The sequence below is a fragment of the Saccoglossus kowalevskii genome, chromosome 1, assembly GCF_978046115.1.
Source record: "Saccoglossus kowalevskii chromosome 1, keSacKowa6.1, whole genome shotgun sequence".
Lineage (NCBI taxonomy): Eukaryota > Metazoa > Hemichordata > Enteropneusta > Harrimaniidae > Saccoglossus > Saccoglossus kowalevskii.
Window position 1 is genome coordinate 36,283,297 of NC_140641.1, and position 25,254 is coordinate 36,308,550.

General features: G+C 36.6%; 3 protein-coding genes and 1 non-coding gene across 4 annotated transcripts; 2 read left to right on the forward strand and 2 right to left on the reverse strand.

The window, feature by feature from the left end:
- The first annotated feature begins 1,044 nt into the window (after positions 1 to 1,044).
- On the forward strand, positions 1,045 to 1,126 carry TRNAS-CGA (transfer RNA serine (anticodon CGA)). The gene has a single exon. It is a non-coding gene; the product is annotated as a tRNA-Ser (tRNA).
- A 5,375-nt stretch (positions 1,127 to 6,501) lies between these two features.
- On the reverse strand, positions 6,502 to 10,072 carry LOC100376600 (uronyl 2-sulfotransferase-like). The gene is made up of 2 exons (XM_006824214.3): positions 9,960 to 10,072; positions 6,502 to 8,220 (listed from the first exon to the last, which is right to left on the reverse strand). The coding sequence occupies exon 2, from the start codon at positions 8,152 to 8,154 to the stop codon at positions 7,147 to 7,149; it is 1,008 nt and encodes a 335-aa protein (XP_006824277.1). The 5' UTR covers positions 8,155 to 8,220; positions 9,960 to 10,072; the 3' UTR covers positions 6,502 to 7,146.
- Positions 10,073 to 11,612: 1,540 nt separating this feature from the next.
- UST (uronyl-2-sulfotransferase) lies at positions 11,613 to 15,223 on the forward strand. The gene is given in 2 exon segments (NM_001168014.1): positions 11,613 to 11,724; positions 12,170 to 15,223. A coding segment is annotated over 1 exon segment (1,194 nt). The 5' UTR covers positions 11,613 to 11,724; positions 12,170 to 12,247; the 3' UTR covers positions 13,442 to 15,223.
- Positions 15,224 to 20,729: 5,506 nt separating this feature from the next.
- LOC100376140 (uronyl 2-sulfotransferase-like) lies at positions 20,730 to 23,071 on the reverse strand. The gene is made up of 3 exons (XM_006824216.3): positions 22,940 to 23,071; positions 22,618 to 22,721; positions 20,730 to 22,261 (listed from the first exon to the last, which is right to left on the reverse strand). Exon 3 carries the CDS (start codon positions 22,231 to 22,233, stop codon positions 20,995 to 20,997), a length of 1,239 nt encoding a protein of 412 aa, XP_006824279.1. The 5' UTR covers positions 22,234 to 22,261; positions 22,618 to 22,721; positions 22,940 to 23,071; the 3' UTR covers positions 20,730 to 20,994.
- Positions 23,072 to 25,254: the final 2,183 nt, after the last annotated feature.

Sequence of the window (25,254 nt, forward strand, 5' to 3'; positions counted from 1 at the left end):
TTATAACTAATATTCATATGAAAAATGCATACTAATTTGCATTTGGCAAAAACGTGTTGCTGGTTACAGATCTACATAGAACAGAAGACCAAGTGTGGAGTTACAGAAAAGAACACGCAGCTAGAACAATGGATCATATGAGTATATGTAGAACATTAGAATAAATTGTCTTTAATTGTATGTATGATGTCGAAATGCATGTATTTGACGTCGTTTTTCAACACGAGAAAAAAATCAATTCTAATGTGAACAAAATTGTCGCCGTGTCTCTCTATCGTTACAACTACTGCCGCATATTCATAGAAGCCCCCAGGAATAACGTTATTATCAGCGCATATATCAACCATATCGCTAATGCTAACACAAAGTGTTTTTTATACTAATACGTTCCTGGTCAACAAATTGCATTTTTACTAAAACATGCTTGAAGCAAAATTGATCGCCTTTCTGTATATTTAGAGCATTGAAATAAAAAATATAGTTCATGCTATAGAAACAATTACATTCCGTTTCAGACACTTCCTGTCCCCCGAAATGCCTGTTTCATTTGCACACCCAGAAAATAAAGAATGGCTCCATTCTATATTGAAAACCTTATATGAATCATATTTCAATGCAGAGAAAGCATGGGCACCAAAAAGTGAGATAAAATGTCAAATTTACAATTACAATTATTATTATTTAAAGTTTTATAGTAATGCCACGACCAAATGCACTCCAGCAGCATATGTCAGGGTATTAGTCCCTCAGCAGGACTGTGGTCAGGGCGTTCACTTTCACAACGTAATCAAAAATGTAAATAAACGAACACTGAGTTACTTGTGTTGTAATTGCTCAATATGCAAATTAATAATTTGTATTGCATCCAAACATTTATTAGCGACGTTGTTTTGTGACGTGGCAAGAAGTCAAGTAATAATTCAATGTGACACTGAATCCGGCCATTGTTACTCCTATAGCAAATTTAAAAGTGAAATACTGTAATTATTGCAACCCAGAATATTTCGAACGAAAAGTAAATCCATTGGCAATTAGCTTTCATCAGCTGTGATGGCCAAGTGGTTAAGGCGTTGGACTCGAAATCCAATGGGGTCTCCCCGCACAGGTTCGAACCCTGTTCGCAGCGTCAGCTTTTTTTTATCACAATTTGGACACTGTAACTATAGTAACGTATATTTTTTGGTCAATCAATTTGAAAAATAATATATCAGAAGGTATTAATACAATTAAAAATAATCTATAAAAATAATGAGCAGAATCTTCCGGATTAACATATACAGGTTCTATTTAATTTAGTCCTAAACTAGCTGAAAAACTAGAACATAGGTGGTATAAAGCCAATTTGTATTAGTTATTGGATTGGAGAAAGAGGTAGTTGATCTGAATGAATACTACCACAAGGTTAACCTTGAAGTGAGTAGGATTCTCGGCACAAATGATGTGAAAAAGATACAGATAAAACATCATGCTACAGAAAATCTTCCCTCATAAACAGCAAACGAAATAGACATAACTCAACAGGTGTAAAAACAACGGAAAGCGCAATCTTGACGACGTATTAATATGTAAAGGATAACGCACGAGTGGCGTGCACTCGTTCACATATTTGACCGCGATGAGGGCAAAGGCCCGAGTGGTGGTCATTATGTGATTAATGCACGATACGAGTGCATTATATGACTTACGTGATCAACACCTGGTGTTTGCACTTGTCAATCACATTCAACTAACTGTGTTGGTATACATTCGTACACGTGTACCGGGTTTTGTTTTCCCATAATGTGCATAAGTGTACATATTGAATATATCGCAGGTGGTCGACGTTGTAACCGACTACTACGACTACAAATTTCTAGTAGACCAAAGCAAGGTATTTAAAGTTTACATAGCGGGTGGGCAATATCTAAATAATGCCCGCACGTATTATCTAGAGAATGTCTAGCACCTAAACAATCGCAAAGACTGACCCACAAAAACAACAACAAAGATAACATGAAGTGTTGTTTTATATGCAAACTCCACCTTGACGGTCTCTATTTGGCAAAAATGCGGATATTTGTGATGAAGTGCGGAACTTGAATATAATACTATAATTATAAACAAGGAAACCGACGTCAACATGGTTATATTATGTCATTGATTTGTTTTATCTCTAATTTTGTTTGTTTTTAACAATTTTTACATTTTTAAAATGACCCTCCACAACGACAGTTAAACAATTAAATGTAAATCTGAAATATAACCTTCCCAAATGCCACTTTGAAACTGCTTTTAACCCAATGTCAGTCCTTAACCTTAATTAACTGATTGACACCTCTATGCGTATTTCTTTTTATTCAACTGCTAAAGATCATTATTATTATTCATTTATTTATTTTTATTTTGTTCATAGGCAGATATTACAGACTTTCTAAAAAAAGTTACGTTTTATGAAAAAAGCTATACAATATTTTATGAAACTAAATGGCTTCCATCATAATTTAAACAACATGCGGCTAGTGTAGACACAGCTTAAAGCTTAGGGCAGTTTTGCTGAAGTCTTTAAAAATCTTTAGTGTAAGGTAAAGTTACGTAAACAACCCCTGAAAATTAATTGATCATACTATGGAAGACAATTAACGAGTTAACACCAACATTAAAGACACAATCAGATACTACTAGATCATGACATCATATTTTCGTCATCCAAGTAATATATATCAAAACAATAATAATAATAATAATAATAATAATAATAATAATAATAATAATAATAATAATAATAATAATAATAATAATTATTATTATTATTATTATTATTATTATTATTATTATTATTATTATTATTATTATTATTATTATTATTAATATTATTATTATTATTATTATTATTAATAATAATATTGCTAACACCCAGTTTATAAATTTTTACCATATAATCGCCCTGTCTGGCGTATCTCTTAATCAACTAAAATTAGCTAAAATCATCCCATTTTCAAAAACAATTACCCTGAAATTACAGACTAATTTGAATATTTCTGTGTTAAATGGAAATGTTCAACAATGAAAAAAAATATTATTCAAGGAGCCAATTAGCCAATCAAAAAGTGTTCAAGGTTCTACGTGTAATGAGGAGTTCGTATGCAAGGAATTTCTTCATGCAAATACCATTTTGTTTACGCGGAATTGGCTCAATGACACCCTCAGCGTATTGTTTGGCTGTGAAAGTTTGGTAATTTTCCCCGATGTGTAGTAATCTGAAAAACCCGTTTTTCCATTTTTCTCTTTTTATGGTTTCGAACCTTATTCAAGATAACGGCCTCTATATAGCCCTGAATATCCGTAAAGTAATCGCATTTATTTTATTACACTTGTACGCAAGTTGAGTGCATGTCTGTATGTGGTAACACACTGTTTTTTTATTGCGGCATACTAACCTATAAACTACTAGACTCATACGTCATATACAAACTGAAGTATGAATATGGAATTGCACTGGTAATTCAAACTTTATGTTAAAATTAAATCCTGATATATGTAACAGCTGCTAAACTTTTGATCACGGCTTGTGGAGTCGGTCTATTTATCAAAAATTATGTTTCTGATTTCTCACTATCGAAACCACGTCACACTGGTCGATTTAAATGTAAAACGGGGAAATGAGTCTGATTGAAGTTTCCTAGCAGCAAAATACATTCAAATTCAGTTCCGAAGTTTCATCAATTGTTATTTGCACGTATTCTACTAGTTTGCGTATTAGTATACATATACCCGTACAATGTACCTATTTCCTATTATGCCCAACTCCTTAAAATTGTGGACAATCCTGTCCAGATGTATTTTATTTGCGTTCATATGTGCATTGCTATCCCATAATACTACGATCGTGATTTGACATGTAACACATACATAAGCAAAGTAAATTAACAATGTTGTCTTAAACAATAGATTTATTACAAGTCGGTGAAATTTTTTTCAATTGCTGATCGATGTGCATATGCGCCAATAATTGCTTGGCGGTATATGTGTCTTGGTCAAGCAATATTTCCATCTGACATGCCAGCAGATATTGTACTCTATTGTGCTATAAAAATCGTAATTATTGCAAACAGTGATATTAGTAAAGACATAGAGCCTCGAACCAAAATTGTGCAGATTGTGGCAATCGAGAACAAATGTCGTGGTACTATCAATTTAACTCCGAATATCAGCCCCGTGTGAACACTTGTAATGTAGTTTTCAATGGCCATGAGTGTAAACTCAAGCCGCGACACTAATCAGAACCATTCCAAACCACAGCTGTTGTAGCTTTCGCTACACGTTTACAATTATTACCCATTGTACACGATGCGATTATACACAACATATATTTGTGTAGTGCACCCCACATAAGTCCTGATACCGCGTCCACATGAGCCCCACTGTCCCGCGAATAACGTAAATTAAACGACCTGATATTACTTACAGCGCATTGCTTATTTCAAAGCTTACATACATTTGAAATAATTTGATTATTTTTTTTAAAATTAGTGCGTTTTGCATATTTGTCATTATTTTCAACTTTCTGTCACTACGCATCGACGAGATTTCAAGGCACCACAGTCACCGTAAAACGTACGTTCGAATTATTTTCCTTGCGGATTTTATGAACCTCCAACAAAAGAAATATGTGTATCAAAAGCAGCAATAACAATCTAATATATGAGTAAGCAATTTATGTATTTACATTTATGTAAATTATGTATCTGAACATAGAGAAGAGATTGCCACTTAATTACAAAATTATTTGAATTAATAAACACTACATATTATATATTTACATTTGACCATGCCACGTTTTATCTTATTTAATTATTTGTTGATTTATCCGTTCGGTTACGCTGTCATCTTTATAGTAACTGTATCATAGGTATGATTGCCTAAGGTCATATACTGGAATAAATATATTATTAATATTATTATTGTAAATGTTAACAATATTGGGCGGCGGCGCGCCACTACTGAGTGTGTTAATCAATATTTAGAGAATCTTAGTTCTTCCTTTCTGATAAAAAGATTAACCCAATTTGAATCGAATGACAAATCGAATGAAATGTGTAATTCTGACTAGAAGTTTAGCATTGCCAGGATTAAGCACACGTTCACCCGACGTTGTTGACTGACTGACTGACTGACTGACTGGCTTTACACTAACTTGCATTCATTCACGTCAAATTACTGGTTATCAGTAATTAAAGTTGTAATTGGGAAGTGTTCATTGGGTGATTACTCGTTATCGTATGATACATACACATAAAATACTAATTTTTGATATTTTCGCTATTGAAAAAAAATATACAGCAAATATAACTTTTTTCCTGTATTTTGCATCCAACCCGCCAGAAATCAGTGAAAATAAATTCCATAAAAAACATCAAAAATATCCCTTTAGTGAAAATTAATTCCAGCTAAAACAAAGTATTTTACAGTAATCAGTGCTGTGTCGTGGAAGTACGTTGCCCCTGATTAAGGTGCGTTAATGACAGTTGTCATCTTTAGGAGTCTGCTGCCAACAATTAGATCAATATTATCTATCATATGTTGCATCGGTATTAGAATAAAACAATTCACTTGAACTGCGGTGATGATCAACATGATCGATTTCAATTTTAAGTAGAAAAATACTGGTAATTGATAAGTGTACCTATCGCATTTAAACCCGGACATTAGTGTCAGATAGTGTTTCGCTCTGTCGATATTAAAACAGATGAGAAATTGGTCGGTGTTTCAGCAATTACTTGGGATTATAACGGAAGTGAATCAGTAACAAGTGAGGGCGCAATAATATATAAATATGAAACTCGGTATTTAATGTTCGGAGTACATCTGTACATTTTCTTTTTAGAATTGAATTCAGGGGATATCAGTTTTCCATTTTATATACACGTCACATACAATCATAGGCTTGAGATTACCATACACGTCATCAGCACTGAGTTTATTCATCAATTTATAGTACACAATTCACACATACGTCACATACGACATGAACAGCCTGTTACATTTTAATCAACCCATGTCATCCAGAATGTGGATTAATTTCTCTATCCTACTAAATTTACATTTTACTACTCGATTGCATTTTGGTCTTCTAAATTGTCACAATATTAATTTTTAAGAAAACAAATTACATGTAACGAATGATTTCCAGCCACAATTCTGGTGCGACAGTATTTATATTTTTCTTGTAAAAAGTTACTGAACAGTTATAGAGAGTTTTTCGTTATTTAATTTTATTTTCTTAAGCCATGGTTCTTGTAAATATAACTTTGACCCAACACCGCTACATAGTCAATAACACATAATTAAGTAGTTTTCAGCAGGTAACGTAAATCGTCAAAGACTCAACGAATCTACTTGTTTAGCTTATGAAAGACACGAGTGATTCCTTGAAGACGTCTGGTGACGGCATCGCTCATGCAAAATATATTTGACATGTAAAATTATCGGAAAAAATAGGTTTCCTTGAAAAAAACATTAGTGTAGCATCTCAAATAAATAGTAAAGTTTGATATCTTTATTTTGATATTTGTTTTCTAATGTAAAAATGCTCACCCCTAAAATACGCTTATAAAGCTTAAAAATAAACCCAATTTCGAATTATAACAATAAGAAAATGAACATGCAATGGCTCACGCCACTTGTAATGTTTGTTGATATAAAATAAACAAACAATTATACAGAGTAAAGCCTGCTTAATCAACTTCGCTTACTCATTTTTTTTTACAAATAGGCTAAATAATAAAAACTCGTATTTTTTTTAATTGTTTTTCGTGCCGGTTTGCCAAAAATAAGAATAGCGAATCACAATTTTAGATAATTAAAAAGTGATCTAAATTTGGCTAGATATACCCCCGGAGTTCCTTGCAGGTTAACTGAGCGCCTTTGTTTGAACTGGTAGCCGCTGGTGCATACATATGCAAGTGACATCAGTGAAACCATGGATACATCATGAATGACCTTTGGTAGTCAGTTTGGTATTATAACGTATAGGGAATAAATACAGTGTTTCAGTCTTCTAGTGAGAATAATGTTAATATTACAATTTTAAGTTATAAGAAGATGGACCAAAGGACGTGGATTGGTGACAGATCCGGGAAATATTATTATAGTAATTCAATTTTTTTTTTACATTGGGTGTTCTGGGATACCTAACTGCTGTTTGATCAATAGCATGCGTGCTTTCACGAATTCATAGAATTCTACTTCTAAAGCCATGCGCTCACGTTGAATTTTTAAGACTTCTTCTGATGGCTCTATCTTGGATTTGGACTTAAACTGGTCTCGGATTGTACTGAGGGTAATCTTATATGATTCTAGCGCCCCTTCAAAAAACTGGGGAAGGAGGCGTTCTAAAACTACAAGGGTGGAGTTAAAGTCCTCGGTTATACCGACAAACAGGAATTTTTCGACTACGTTTCGCTTGGCTTGCTCTACGGCCCATCGACTGGCAGTACGGCATTCGTCGTCTTGTCCACAGAAGTAGGGTACAACTCGGAAAGTGTTCTGGGTACTACATTCAAATTTGTCTTGTAATACACACTGGTCGAAAGTTTGGTTAAAATCTTCAGCTGCTCCGGTCCATTCTGGTACAGAGAAGGAGTCGCCGAATCGCGTGTAGTAGTAGAAGGAGACAAGTCTACTGACGGGGTCTCTGGTCAAGTTGATCCAGGTTGGAGGCTTAGATGCATGGCGCTCAAAATCTACGTAGTCCAAGTGACGGTCGTAGATGAATGGAGGGGTTATAACTTCTATTTCTTTGGTGAATATCTTCTGGCCTGTCTCGTTGAGGAAGACTTTCACGAATACCGGACTTCTCGCGCGCTCAAACTTGTTTTTCTGCGACAGCTTCATAATGACGTTTAGGAGACTTCGACTACCTACTTTGCTCACTCTGTTGAAAATGACTCGAGACTCGTTCCAGGCTGCAGTTGGGTCGAGCGGTAACCCCATGTCAGGAGTCAGGGGTGAGTCACCTGTGAATCGCAAACTGGTATCGAGTAATCCAGAAGAGTAGAGCGGTGAAATGTGGTTGGATGTGAGTTTGAAGACTACGGCAAAAAAGAGAACTGTTCCCAGCATAAGAACTAGTCTGGCCGGTGAGATAAAAATACGCCCTATTCGTATCATCAGCATGGTCGCTGCCGGGGTTTGAGACGCTTGTGGAGCCAGTGTGACTGATTGGTGTACAACTTATTTAATCTGTAACGAACAAAAATATAACAGAAACAGATGAATAAAATACCAAGAATTGTAATAAAATGGACTGTCAGTTTTGACTTTCTGTCGAAACTTTTAAACATCTCGTTGTCATTATGACATAGTGTGTGTGTCGCACTGACATAGTTCTATGCTCAAACTTACGTTACATAGTACAGATCCGTCGCAATAACAACAATGTTTAAACAATTATTTTTCTAAAAACACATTAACACATTTGTCCCCCCCCCCACTTTAATGATTTTGTTGGCAACACATTGTGCAAGTTGTTGTCGCCTGATTGACAGATCATTGTTTGTTTTTCAAATATTATTATTACCAATGGTAGACTCCACTGAGATATGCCAAAGGCAGATGTTGTTCGCGTGTCAGCTGTGCGATGGTGGCTCGTTACTTTGCCGGTGACACGTGGAAAAAGGGGCACACTTCAGTATTGCGATGTACATACACCGAAGTAGACGATAATGAATATATTATTCAGATAAACATGCATTGTGTCATGACGTAGATGGCATCATGTAAGTGGTAGCATGAAGACATATCTGACATTTACTGATGCCGGACAATTCTTAATCTATTTATCGCGTCCCTCCGCCATATGCGATTGGTAGTGGGTTATTCCTTTTTTTTAATTTAGTGCCTTTTAATCCCCATACCAAGGTGAGCCGGATTTGTGTGATAACCGAAGCGCACTTGATTTTGATCCGATGTATATTCTGCAAGCGGTTTCATCATCATTGCAGACAATGAGCTGAATTTAATGTATTTGCCAGCCAGTGTTTTTTTCTTGGTTTCCGCGGAAATTAAATAGAATAATTATAATTTAACTGAGGATAGAAAATTGCCACGGTTAGCTATATACGATTTATTACAACTATGTGTATTTGAAACGTCAATACCCGGTCGCTCCATGGTGACCTATCGATTAAGACAGTCCGAGGTTTGTCTCGCCGGGAGTCGTTAGGGCCAATTTACCCTAATACCGTGTAAACTGGTTAATTATGACCGCTCGGTCCGGGTACCTTCGTTTTGTATGACTAGAAACAACTTGCGTCATTGAGAGAGACAAATTGGAATGTAAGAAGGGGTATTAGTTGTGTGTAGAATGCTTGTGAGTATAAAAATATAGAGTAGAACAATAAGATGACACATGGAACCAGTGTGACAATACACTACTCGGTGACACGACAACATTTCATTAAATACCATTTTTCTGACCGAGACAGTTCAACATATTTTAACTGAACAGCGTTGTTGAATTTGACATGTAGCGGACGAAAACTGTTTTTAAGGTGCCGGTTTACTTTTTTAGTTAGGCGGAGTTGGTGTATACTTATTCACATATCTCCAACTGACTTGGCAAAAAAACGAGTAACACCAACCAGTACGTCAGAATCCGTACAACTGTCTACAGTAGGAACAGGACGGATATATAATAACGGTAATTGACGCGTAGAATATATAATAGTGTCCATTGACTCGTTTTCTGGATGATCGATCAAATGGAGCTAAGTATCACGAGAAGTCAACATTTTTGAATATTTCACGAGAATTTAGACAATGTACGTAGACTGGTTTAATATAGCAAAATTAATATCGACAAAATGTATAATTATTTTCGTTTGAAGTGGTGGCAACAACACTCCCGTATAAGAACTATCATGTGTGTGAGCGCCGTTTAAACCGACGGGTAAAGTGTTTTACATTTGAAATTGACTTACCTCAGAAAAATGCTTCTACCATCTACCCAGGAATTGATGCAAGTGGAAAGTGCCAACACTGACTGATTTGTGCTTCACGTCACCGGGGTCATACATTCACTTCCTGGTATGACGTGTCGCCAGGGATTAACTCGTTACGATTATGTTTTTGGAGTAAATACACGATTTGAATATCATCATATCACGATTTGAATAAAACGTACAATTCGTAACAACCGTAACTCGTACAGTAACTAACCACTTCTGGTTAAATCTAAAAAAATAATAATAACAGAACGCCATAAATTAACGATTATGATTTTTTTTAATATTTGATACCCTACAATTGATAGTTGCGGATGTCCTTGGGATCACTGACTGGGGCACACGTGTTGACAGCGTGGGTATTAACGAACGAAAACAGAATGAATAGTATACATATATATCATAATTATTTTCTTGTCTGAGATTTTGACTAGAATAATAGTATAAAAAATCACTGGTACGTGATGCAATAACTCTGCTTGCGTTCAAAATATCTCGGGAAATATGATTGTATTCTTATTGGGACAGTTTCTTAACTTATGAACTACTTACTGAAACTTATTTCGTTAGTAAACTAATGCAGTATTTTTTTCATTTGACAGTATATCAGCGATATGCACTCAAACAGACAATACAGTGTGTGAAATTCGGCATAGAAAAGCAAGATTAAAGTCAGCTGTAATCAATGAATGATCACTGAATGTAAAGTTAAAGAATCTATATATATTTGCATATATATCAGCTGACGACATAATTGACACTCGAGTCCCTCAATGGGATCGTCATTGATATGCATTTGTAAGTACCACGCTTGGTTCAATTCTGTCGGCGTGACACCGCGTGACACCACTTTCCGTCCACGTCCATCTAACCCTGTCATTGAAAAGTACGTCCAAGGTTTATGTCAAAAACAAAACGTAAAGCCGGGAAAGAAAACACAATTATGATATGCTTTATTAAACATAGCGCTTGATTGAGTGCCAGCACATATCATACCAGTTTTATATTATCAAAAATTACCCGTCGCGTATTTATTAATTACAGGGGGTGGCCCAAGTGGCAAGTGTATTCTATCTCTGCGAATGAACTGCTTGTCACCGTGCCTTTTCGCGCCGTTCATAGCGTTGCCGCATTCCTAACTTCGACTTGGCCTCAAATGCAAGTGTCATTTCTACAGTCGTCAACGCGTAGTAACTATACGGTATATACGCTCGGCTAATAAAAATGAATTCCGAATTTGTAACAGATATATTGTCTGACACGTGTCTCAGTTGTGCTAGAATACTAACATCAGTCAGATTTGACACAGGTTACAAATTTGACACATATCGATCAGATGAATAAATGATTTGATTAACTCAAATTAACAGTAGATACACTCGTGGGAAATTATAGTATGCCTTAAAACTAAAAATCGTATTCACAATTATTGCTAATTTGCACAATAAAGAAATTTATCGTACAATTGTATAATTAATCTGTGAAACATGTTACATTTTTGTTAAAAAAGAACAACTGACGCTAGATGAAATCAAGGACACACAATGCTTGTTACAATTTGCATATGTTAACTAGTGGATGGGAACATCGGTGAAATCTGTTGGCGTCCGACACGTCATTTTGTGACGTCACCGGCCGCCATTGCTTCATATTTGTAGCCAAGTTGCGTTACATCCACCTTTCCTCTGTCATTTGTTGACTGTTTAGTACTCCTGGTGGAATCAAAGAAACTGTACAGAAGGTAAGCGTAGTACTTATTATTTGTTGCCATTATATTTGTAATTATTCAGGTTTCCAACAGGATCGCGACTCGTTAGCCAACCAATGACCCATAGCTACGAAACCACTGATTTTTTCTTAGATTATAAATATTATCATCATCCATGTCGAAAGACTAAGAATAATTACACCCATGTTTTAGCAAGAAAACTTACATCGAGAACGTCATTATACAAAACAACGTAGTTTTATTCAATTGACGATTCAGACGATGTGATATTTCCAATTTCAGAGTTTAGATTCGAACATAATCTGTATCATCACCTGCACCTGTTGCTGCTGTGTGATGTGACGTTTAGATCACAGTACATGCACAAATGCACGAACTCATTCAATTGTTCAATTATTATCCAGTTATCATCAAATTGGTAGAAATTAGGTAACAGTATTATATTATTTTATTTCAGAAAAGCGGGCGAGGTTTTGAGAAATAGTTGTGCCAATGTGACTGCTTGACTGAAAGGGAACAGAACAACAGCGCAGCCATGAGGACGGAGGTTTATATGCGATATTTCCGTACTTTCGTCACGCCGACACGTTTTTTGATGACGAGTACTTTCATGACTTGTCTTATTGTCATTGTGTTTGTTACATCACCAAGACGACTTCCGTATGCACCGGGTGCTGCCAGATATTCGTCTTCAATGAACGTTGACACTAGGTCACTCACGAATGACCAACCCGCGGCGCCCGACCCACCTGCAGCGGTCGTACCTGATGCCGACCCTCCCGCTGAGGAAAAGCCCCCAGAAGCAGCCGGCGACGAAGCAGCAGCCCCGGCGGCCCCAGCGGCCCCAGCGGCTCCAGCGGCACCGGCAGTGGCTGCCGCCCCGGTGGCTGCTGGCGACGTTGACCCAGCTGCTGGTATACCATTTGACGTAACTAAGTACCACAGTCTTGATAGAGCAGTGTACAATCGTGTCGATAAATGCGGCAGTCGTAGTCTTCTCTACACCATAGATCAGCTGACAGTGAAACACGGCTACGAAAAAGTGACAAGTGCCGAGTACAACAAAAAGAATTTGACGGTGGAAGAACAAAAAGAACTCGTTGACGAAATCAACGGTCTCAAGCCTCCCTTCATTTATGATAGGCATGTTTACTTTACTCCGTTCCAGAGGTTCGGTTCCAAGAACCCTGTCTGGTTTAATTTGATCAGGGACCCACTTCGCCGGTTCATCTCCCTCTATTACTTCAAGCGTTTCGGCGATCCTCACACCGCTGCGGGAGAATTCAACATGCCAGAGGAAATCGTCAATCGATCATTTGACGACTGCGTTCTTAACAACGTCTTTGAATGCAGCACCAAAGCAAGTTTCCGCGTAGTGCCTTATTTCTGTGGACACGGGGAAGGATGCCGAATGCCGAACAAATGGGCAGTTGAGCAAGCTAAGAAAAACGTAGTCGAAAATTACGCCTTGGTGGGAGTTCTGGAAGAGTTTAACACCACTTTAAAAGTTTTGGACAAGCTTGTACCGCAATATTTCGAGGGTGCCATGGCAGCGTACGAGTCAGTACAAAGTACAGGTATCGTTGAAAAGTTCAAGTCTTATGCCGGTAAGCCACCCAGTGAAGAAGCCATGGCCAAGATGAAAGAACGACTAGGTTTAGAATATGACTTTTATAATTTTGTAGTTGCAAGACAGCATGCTTTAAAGGACATGCTTGGAATAGAATAATATCTTTTGAGCTTACTAACCATGAAAAAAGAAAACAGTTTTGTAATATGAATATGATGATTAACTATTCAAAACACAAATCTTGTTCTGTTGGCACGCTGAAATGAAAACTAACCATTTCTTAGCAATATTCATTCATTCATTCATTCATCCTTGCTGCCATTCATTCATCCTTGCTGCCATTCATTCATTCATCCTTGCTGCCATTCATTCATCCTTGCTGCCATTCATTCATTCATTCATTCATTCATTCATTCATTCATTCATTCATTCATTCATTCATTCATTCTTTCTTGCTGCCATTCATTCATTTATTCATTTATATGTTAATTTATTTATTCATTCGTTTGTCAACATTCCTCCACAATTTCCTCCACCCATTTCAACGCATAGTCACTGACTTCACAGACTATAAAACTATTTGTTCGTGACGTCAGTTGCGAATTTCTTCGCATATTTGCTTAAACCAATCTCCGCCTTGTCTTGGAAGGCGTAACACGTGTCCCCGTTTTACAACTTACTAAAACAGTTCTTTGTTCACGGCGTTAGTATATTTTAGTTTACGCTCAGTGATGTTTTTCACTAAATGTATAGACTCTTTTTTTATCTGTTAAATCTAAACTTGAAGACACTTTATACTTAGTTGAGTATTTAAATACTATATTACCCCAAATTTTGCTGGCAATATATACAACTGCACGAACTCCCACTTGTTCTTACCCCACTCTGATAGCAGCATGTGTGGCGGTCTACAGAAACAAATATGAATATCTTTTTCATATAGTCCCGTTTCAATCAACAGTTTGTGTATTTTACGTTGATTAAATAAAAAAAAAACATCATTGTAGTGTTCACACGTCTTCAAATTACCAGGGAATTATGAACAGTCTGGAGCTATTTTAGCTGGTGTCAATAAAACAGCATAGCATTTAATATTTACCATCTCGAATTTATTTAACAATTCTATAATATTTCCACATTTAATACAACACAGAAATGGGTTGCATTCATATACAAACATGTTATAGTTTCTTTTTATCTTTCTCTCCCATCTGTTACCCGGTAATCCGTGCAATCCACAACTTCCTGTGCAGCTGTGGCACTGTTGCCTTTACAAGTACCATCTAAAATTGATAAATGTGGACGAAAATTACAATCGGGTATTTAAAACTGAAAAAACCCGAAATATTTCGTTTGTATATTGAAGGATGGGTAACATTACATGGTAAATACTCACTAGTCATAATGGATGTTTCACTGATTTTGGTGCTATGTGGTTTATACGTTGTCAATTATTTTTTTTTACAATTTGGATAGATTGTGAAAAAAAACCTATTAGCTCGGACAAAACTTTGATCAGAAAATATACAGATTAATATTTTCGTGCGCAACTGATTGTTGGGAGTCACGATTATAGCATCCTCGTTCGTGGCCGAGAGCGCCACTAGCGGCACTGTGGTTGTGGCGTGATTGCAATAATTTTGCTGTACAAAATGTACATATCCGTTAAAAGGGTTTTGAAAAGTGGAATATTAACGAGGTGCCTCGAGGAATGCTCGTGTCTAGGAAGTCATAAACAAAATGTATTGACTAATGCATATCATTTAGAAATAGCTTTATGTGGTCGAGTGGTGGCGCTGTATATGTGCTGTGTACTTTTCGCAATGGGCATTTTATTATGAACTCCTGACCCGATTGACATTCCAAGTTTTAATGAAATGACGTCAGCGACTGTATTCTGTATTTTACACCTCATACGAAATAAAATATTAATTATACCGTATGAAATGTGGTATTAGTTTATTTCATAAGTTCCACCGAATCGGCATTAAAATAAATCGATTACTTTCTGACGTCACTCAACGCGCATTTCACGTGTTCAGTCTCCTAGTAGGCCTAAAATATGGGTAACTGTTGAATATTGAAGTAAGCAACGATAACAGCCCGAATTAGACTCAAGAAAACCTTCTAATAAGACGACTAAACAAGTTCCGTGCATTACGTGATAGGATATTAAATTTTATGGGTAAGGTATCTGTCTTAATTATGAAAATTGTATACTAATACTCGGGACTGCTCACTGTCACCGTGACTGTGACCACAAACTGACCTAGTAACAAAGATCACCCAGATCAATTACCATTATACATGTGTAAACAAGATACATGCTACACATAACTACTAGTACTCAAACACTAAATTACATTTTTCGTGGAAAAGAGCCAGCCAGCCAATTAATCAACTGACCTACCGACCGACCACAGACAGCAGCCAAAATTAAAACAAATGATGAAGCACATATTGCATGTACCGTTGATGGCGCTAAATAAATACGATCAGAACCTTATCTATGCTGCCGTTGTCGGTATACATTCAAGTTAAATTCCATGCAACGAGCGCATGTGCACTAGATGCTATTTACCATAATGCATATGTGCAATAGCACACTGCAGTCCTTCATTTGTAGATCACATGACCGCCATTTATTTGTGGAAGGAATAATGATCCCATTCTGTTTATTGACAGTGTTCAATTAAACGATAATTTGTTTCAAAAACCATGGGAAAGTGTTCCAGCTTTCGAGTTCATATGTAGGGAATTATTTCCACCCAAAAATGCAGTTTCCCAACTTGTTTCTTTCTTGTAGTTTCGAGCCGTATTCAACATATCAGCCCACATATCATAGTAAATATCGGCGAATTAACCGCATTTTGTCACATATGTACACCAAATGACTGTAGTTAAAGGGTGAGAAAATATATGTCATCAATTCTGTAGATTGGTGAATTCGTGATTGGTGATCGTCACGGTGTCAGCGATATTAATGCAGCGACACACGTGGGCATTATAACATCGATGCGTCATTGGGATGCAATCTAAACTAACACAAGATATAACTTAGTGACGTGTGCTATTTATTGGCTCAAAATGGCATGTTGCACATCATCGGAACCTTACATGTTGTGTTATTTTACTAACCCAATTTTAGCGATATTGTTTTCAATTGTTATACTGTTTGTTTCCTCAAGGAGGATAGTTTATCATCATCATCTTCTTGCGGAACCATGTATGAACACACGTAATGAAAACACTTTGATTCTCTGTCATGTGACTGTGACCATTCGTTGTTTCAATTAACCTCCCAATACTTTTGCTATTTAATATAAACGACCTCTACTTTAAACAAGTCAATGGCTCTGTTCTCACGGTTGCCGAACATTACATCTGCGACAGAATGCCATCATTATGTCCTAACATTGTAGTTAGTGTAAACCGCGTGTGAGCGGATATGGATATTTCCCCGAGCCCAGGACAAACGTTGCTGACTAGTTTATCTCAATAAACCCTATTTCGGCAGTCGGTATAATACAAATGGACAACTAGAACAGGAAACGGGAATTTCGGCTGAGTATTTGAATAAACATGAATGAAAAACACATTGTGGTTTTGACCACAATAAAACCAAGCTATTAAGAGATATTAAGAACTTGGAAAGAAGAGGCGCAAACTATTAGTCGAATTAGTGACCACATGAAGTTGCAGGAATTAAATAAAAACGTATATTGAAAGTATTGTACATTGACATATCAGAGCATTTATTTCATTATCAATAACCACTTAATACGATGAATATTTACAATGTAATGTTTAGGTGTCTCCCAGCTTGTGAATTCATAGCTTACATTACGTGGACCGATGTAGAAAACAAAGCATATGCATATCACAACTGCTGTTAGTTTAACATTGCATGTGCATTCCCGTGGAGCATGGTGGTCTTTACACAGATTGCTTTGTTGTTGAATAACATATGTTGCAGCATTCGAGGTTATTATTTGAATATGTTTGTAATGTTCTATACAATGCCATGTATCAGCCTGGGGTTAAAATGTTAATTATAATGTATACTGACAACGTCAACCAACTACTAGTAATTTATTCAATATTATAACCCTCATACCTTGCGATAGCGAAATGGTCTTTCATAATTGTCAAATTTTAATTTGTACTTAATAATTTCGTTCTGGAATAAAGTTTCTGCGTTCGGCGATTTGTTTTATGCCCGTGTAATTTGTTTAACGACAACCCCTTCCCTCCCCCCACCACACACACATATACATACACCACATATATGCTATTATGTACACATATACAGTACATGCTTGGACTTTAACCGATTTGACTTATAATATCCAATTACATACATCTTGAAGAATAAGGGTTTTTGCCGCAACTATCATTAAATAAAGAATTTGAATTATTGAGAGATGCTCTTATCGCTATCATATCGTACTACAAACTTAAACTCTGACCTACAATTATCTGAATACATTATACCATATTAGCGATTAGGGTATAACCCTGAATCCCGTCATGCATTGCAACTCAGATACCACAGGAAACATGTAATGTCGATACTCAAATGCAATAAGTAACTTAAGCCCCTACATTTTTGTATTTTCACTCCGTATTTTGAATTTTGCAATCCGGGAGTGTGTTTTTACAAAATGTATTCTTGGTCTTCTCACTCATGTTTGATGAATCGGTGTCAAATCAGATGTCAATGGCAGCTGTATTAATACAGTTTGTAATAGTATACATTTACAAATTACAGTCTGGGACAGAGCAAACTGTGGCGTGCTGTTACATATGTTTCGGCAAGGATGTGCGTAGACGTGGCGAGACATGGTTGTTTATAACATATAAACGCGGCAAGACTATGAAATATTTAGCACAACACATGTGCATTTGAATATTGGTACGATAAGTGGCCTGGTCGGTTCATTTATATCCTAGTAATTTATAGTTTTGATTTTTAAAATTTGTTTTATAGTTTTACCCTTTGATTGTTCTTGGTTTTATCAATGTGAACGCGAATACGCTCTTTTTAATCCTTTCGACTTTTAAGCAATAGTGTTAAAATAATGGTGTAGAGGCATGACGTAATTATGAACCAAGAATATTCCATATTACGTTTCACGTGACACCCTTTACCCCTTTGTGCATTTTGATGTTTGCATACGACACGCCCGGCGATAATTATCATGTCAGGGATTGACCATTATAAGTCGGGGAGGGATTAGATTTTTGCAAAAAATAATATAATAGGGAAAAGTCCATAATAAATAAATATTTGAAAAAAAACCCACACAATTCATAGAGGAAAAGACAATATAACAACAATACTAATAGATCGTCATGTTTTGTATAAAGAGAATAACTTTTGACGCAGGTAAACGATTCATTCAAACGAATAATTAGAAGTTTCGAGAAAACTCACACTCCTATCTTTACGATATAATTTCGCCATTTCTTTTCAGAAACTGCTGTTTAACTTTTTAAAAGTAGAATGTATGTTTCAAATAACTCTAGTTTTACGAGCTTCTACACTTTACTTTAAAAAGTACATGGTATAGTTTTCAGTTATTGTTGAACAACGTTCTAATAAAGCTGACTTTAGAATGCATGTAATCTTGGATATCTGTTCTTACTAGAAAATCGATGTATACAAAATCTTGATAATTACACCCCAACAACGTAAGTCGTTTGATTGAACAAAAGTAGTTTTACATTTGACAGTTGACAAATTGGTTGCGCAGTACAAGTAAATGACGGAGCTGAGATGTTGAGAAGATCCAAAAATATGAGACTCCAATACTCATCCAACAACCCGTCCAATAATATGTGCATTGTATGTATTGTGAATATTTACACCTTATGATTCGGACATATGCGAATTCAATGACGTTTTGTATAAGACAATTAATTGTATGACCAGGGAAAAGTTTCGAAATAACTAGAAGCCTAGATTTCACAAAAATTCTGTTATCGTTCTATTTGATAATATCACTTTTTTGCCCGCATGCTCTTGCCTCAAGTTTCTCCCAGAACTCATTCCATCGATAAACAACCTCTTCAAAGGTAGTGACGGCGACACGAAATGTTGCATTGGGGGAGGGGGGGGGGTCTGCTCACCAACCTTGCGCCGAGAGCGCGACCTTACAAGGGGGTCCAGGGGCATACTCATTGAATTCTATACTCTCTGAACCGCTATTTCCTGCTTTTTGAGGGGCAAATTTTACTGACACAAAGGGTTTCAGCTTGATTTTGAAGAGGCAAGCGCCCTTGTGCCGCCGATACTGAAAGGGTATATCACAAACTATTTAAAATCAAGCTCCAAACCAAGTTCAGGAAATCAGTAAAAGGGAAATTATAACAATACGATTAGCCGTCAGGAATTTCAAACGAGTGGTCCAATTATAAAGCTTTTCTATTAAGAAGCATGACGTTTACAACCGTATTCATTCATCGATAAAAATGTGTTTGAGATATTTAATACAGTCTGAGATATTTAATACACAACCAAACACAACTGTCGCTCTCACGATATTGCTTTCACACATTACGTCATTACGAAGTCACCGAGGCACTCCATCGTTGATGTCGCGATTTATATGGAATATATTCTATTATCATTACATGAGTAACCTTTGTCCCCAAATATCTGGTTATCCACCAAGTGTATGAAATATGTATCTAAACTGTTACGACACCTGATAGGTGACACAGTACACTGTCGTTACGTTGAACACAGGGTAAATATTGGCGCTGTTCATAAATTCCAACAATCTATGCCACATTATGATGTCACTGAGGTGTACTTTACTGTCCCGCTGAGGTTAAGTACAGTTAACCTCCACTCACATCAAAGGATTCAAGTACAGTGCATATCACTCATAATACAAAGTATGAAACAAATGTATGTTTATTGATAATGATATGTAACATGTCTCCCTCTGGTGGTTGCATCATTGAATATCTTGTTTTTATGTTGATTTCTCGCGGTGCACCGCCTGTACAAGTATGTGATATGACAGTCAGCTGGCGCAGATGGTCAAATACACAATTCAATGAATTTACTGATAGTTACTATATAGGGGAAATATCTTGCATTCTTGTTGTAATGTTTATATAAAAAAAACATTCTGAAACGCAATTTTATGATTCTTATAATACACGCCTAAGATAAAACGTATTGAGGCCATCCCTGGTAGGGTGACAGTTTCGCCCTGTTTGGCAAAGATTCAAGATGGCTAGCCCCATATATAATGTTCGTAGTAATCTTCGGTAATTTCATTGAATTTATTATATTGTTAACAGTAGGCCAGCTGAATATGCCATGGAAGTATGTATAGGTAGGAAACTCGCATTGAATTGACATGCACGTGCAAGACACTTCGTTCTGCGAGAGTTTCACCGTATAGTATATAAATAAACAATAATAAGCTCGGACACTGAATACTAGTATATAATAATCTAACGCGAGGTGCTCGAATCCAAATCGTCACAAGATGGCGCGGTTTATGGGTATGGTGTAGAATTCTTTACTGTAAATATTTCACAATCACTCGTCATCGGAAATTCCCCCAATAACATTTCTATCTGATAGATTCTGTAACCGGGCTGAATAGTTGAACATTTTGAAAAGTGAAATCATAATAGATGCGAACCTGTTCAACCTTTTCCCGATGCGCGAACATGTGTCAAGTTTGTCATCAGCTATCTGTATTGTCAATGACTAATACGTTTTCAGTAGTTTCTTCGTCGGTAGCTTGATTTTGGCCTTCAATGTCTTGGTTCATTTCAGCGTCGACACCGAGTTCGTCAGCTACTTCTGTTTTATTATCATGAACGTCCGCAATACTAGCTTGGCTAGGCATGCTTTCAAGGGCACTAAATTGTTTTTTCATAAACATGAGTCGCTGTTTAACAAAATCATAGAATTCATATTCCAGGGCCAGTCTCTTCTTCATTTCTTCCATCGCTTCAGTTGAGGGAGTATCGTCGGTTTGTGAAGAATAATCTTGAATGACACCAGCATAGATTAGTGATAGGTGAGCGTCTCTACTGCCTTTGAAAAACTGCGGAAGGACATTCTCAAGAACAAACAGGGTTGAATTTAAATCTTCGAGAATCCCTACTACATCAAAATTGTCAATGACGTTTCTCTGCGCAGTTTCTAGGGCCCAGCGATTTGGAATTCGACATCCCGCTCCTTGTCCACAGAAATAAGGTATTACTTGCATGGCATTTTTTTTGTTGCATTCCTTGTGGTTATTTAACACACACTTATCAAATGTTTGTTTTGCGATAGAGTCTGTAATGTTGGTAAATGTATCTGGCCTCGTTCGCTTATCGCCATAGCGTTTGTAATAAAACTGAGACATGAATCGCTGGAGAGGGTCTCGAATGAGGCTGATCCAAGATGGACGCTGGGCGCCATAGCGCGGGAAATGTACATAATGTATGGATCTGTCGTAGAGCAACGGCAGCTCCAAACTATTAACTTCTGTTAGAAAAGCCTTCTGCGCTTCTGCTCCAGTATACTTGTGCGCCCAAAGCCTACTAGAACCGTGGTTGAATTTATTCCGAAGCGCAAGTTTCTGCACTATATACAAGAAAGTTCGACTGCCACATTTTTCTACTTTGTTGTATATTACTTTCGTCTCTTTACATGTTCTGCTGACGTCCATTGGAAGTCCAGCTTCCGGTGTTGGAGGGCGTAATTCAAACACTGGTTCCTTGTATGCGGTCAAATCGGGCGCCATGCTTCCTTCTCCCGTGGCAGTATTACGTCCACTGCCCTGAAAGATATTGAGCATGCTAAGAATAAGCAGTATAGCTATGGCAGCCACTGCAGTGCCGCCTTGGTAATATCGTTTGAGATGGTGAACATGGATATTGCTACCACCGAGTCTTTTGAAGATCAAATCTAACGGAATATCTAACTGCATCACGCTTCAAAGACAATATTAGTTTGACCTGCAATACAATATAAGCGATATACAAAATTAATTTAAGTACAATTTAAGTACTTTGTTCAGGGTTGGTACATGATGTTATAGTGAAGAATTACATTTTTTGACAAATATTTTATGGCACGTATTTATCACATTATAATAAACAAATATGACTGGAATTAGTCGTGTTATAGTAGCCGTACGTATTACTATATGTGTGTAGCAGATGACACTTGTATCGATATCATGTTACACGTTGCTATCACGCACGACGATACACATGCCAAATAGGAGTATTTTAAATCTGGTATTATAAAAAAACTAGTCAAAAACAAGGGAAACGTCGACTTGAACATAATATAAACACGATACACATACCGTAGTTTCGTAATTCCGATGGCGACACTTGTTACCATATATACACCATGTTCACCATGTTAGCCAAGGTCTGATTCGTTATTGTGTAGAAAATAATGTATTTACTGCAAAAAGGAATGAGACTCAGAAATAAATTTAAAAACAGCATGGCGCGTTGGATGATATACTCCCCAGTTTTGCCTAGCCACTGAACTTGACATATGAAAACAACTGATGTTTTATTGACATTCATTTTTAATGATTTAACAAAATGGATATCTAATTAGTTGCCGCCCTATGTCCCAACCATTAAACTATCCTAAAACAATGGCGTGGTACTTACTAGATTTTGTTTGATAGCTTCCACTCTAAGATGAACCTGTGTAGTTGTATTACTGTCTAGACGAGATCACTCGTTCGCCACTCAGTGTAGAAGCGGTCATTAATATTTAGTGGTGATGCCCTTCCAGTGAGGCGTACTCGATTATAGCTCTAATATCTCAATATTGACACTAGGTGGCGTCATGGATGAATGCCCAGTATGTTGCCACGTTGTAACCACGCTGTCTATTCAACGTGAAATTTATTTAAAAAATATATAAATAAATAAATGACCCTCGCCTGTAATCAGAAAGTAAAATTTCCTACTTTAGCTTTCCGAACATCTGCTGTTTTATTAGCATACGATACGATGACGTAATATATTACGTATATTATCCGTGTCAATGGGTGTCACCGATGTCCTAATTTGTTTTCCGTCACATCAGTTACGTGTGACCAGCTTACGTAGGACAGAAAGAACATTTAAAACTAACCATTCAAGTAATATCAGCTTTGATTGGTTATTTATCGCCGTATTATTTATGAGAGGATTAGTGGGCGCTATGAATTTATAATAGTGGAATGATTGCAACATGCTGCACACATGTGAATTGTCTAACGTGGCATGTCTTTAATGACTCCACGGGAAACATCGGCCATATGTGAATGGGACGGGGTCAAGGCACGGATTTGCGCGCCATAGATAATTTTTAATGAATGAAGAAATTGACAATGGAATCGTTGACGTATTAGGTGTGCACAATTATGACAATTTATCTGCCTCCCACGCCTGTATTCAGGTGTAAGTGATTTTATACAACAACAAATTAAGACTAAATTAATATATTGTTAAGCATATATGGGCGTCGATTATGTGATTCTCGCGATAAAATTGTCATTATTCTGTGTCCGGGCAAATATTAAGATCATTGATGCATAATTTCCCGTAACACGGCATTTTATCACAAATCACACTGACCAAAGTTCAAAAATACTGTAATTCTTGTTTTCCTGATCGGCAAAATGTGATTTTGGTGCCATTTACCATTGGTTTATATGGTAAAAACGTTTCACCATATCTCAAAATTCGCTTCAGTTACACTTTGTGGCAAAATCATACTTTATAACAAAATCAGTAGTCATGGTTGTCGAAAATTATTAGAAAATTCAGGTGAATATTATTTATTTTTTGTGAAGTCACACTTTAACATGGACACCTCAGTATTGTATTCCCAAAATGTCTATTTTTGAATTTTCAGACAGTTTTCTCTACAAAATATATTTCGTGCCGGGTTAAAATGTCGAACAGTTTGTGATATATTCTAATCAATTACAAAGTACAACTTGTTTCGTGACGTTATGTCAAAATAGAACGGCACACTAACTTTATTGCTCTCATAAATACTATAAACATCTATATATGGATTATTTCTTTCTCATCAGGTTTTACGATCCATGAATACAAACCGCGTCTGTATTGGTACAAACCCTTTTTACATCCTGAAACACGTTGCATCTCACCAGTTGCGTTATTTTATGTTCTAAAAATAATAACTTATCACTGAAACACGTGGGTATTTTTTTCACCGTACGTTGGTTTCCATCCCTCTCATGCACATGCTATTGGTACAGTAACATTACCATCCCATGAGTGAAAGAGGGCGTACTTGCGTTATCATATCACTATGATATTAGAAAATGTATTCTGAATGAATTACGTCACAATTATTTCAGAAATATTAATGCACGTCGTTGGAAAATGACAAAATTCATTGAACGTCGAATATTTAAGATTGAAAAAAAAAACCTTCTATTACGCAGACTTTTAGCAAACTACGGCTAAAAATAATTTCAACTGTAAAGATAATTTTCGAGTCTGACTCGTTTTCTCAAGTTATTCCATAGCTCCTGAGAGCGAGGTTATTTGTAGATATGTTGGCGATCGCCGCTGTGTCTGCGGAAGTACTATGGGAGATTGCATGATGGCAGTGAAAAGTCTTTTGATCAGTAAGATAATTTTAGAAAAGTGAAAACTAGAGTGACTGTGAAATAAAGGTTGGTTTTAAATAAAACAATATCATGATATCTGGATAAAATAATGAAAGAAAATTGAACGGGTATGAAAGGGCAGTAAATGTGGCAAGAATGCAAGGTCAGAATCCGGGGGTCAAAATACGTCATAATACATCCATCGGTAAAAGTCTTGATTTGCAGTTTGCGTGAATGGCCGGGGAAAAAATCATGCCAATTCTGTGCTTCAGTAACAGTATTTGCTGCTTTTTTGTGCAATGGAAATTAATTCAAGAAGTGCTGTCAAAGGACATTTTCTTCTAGTAA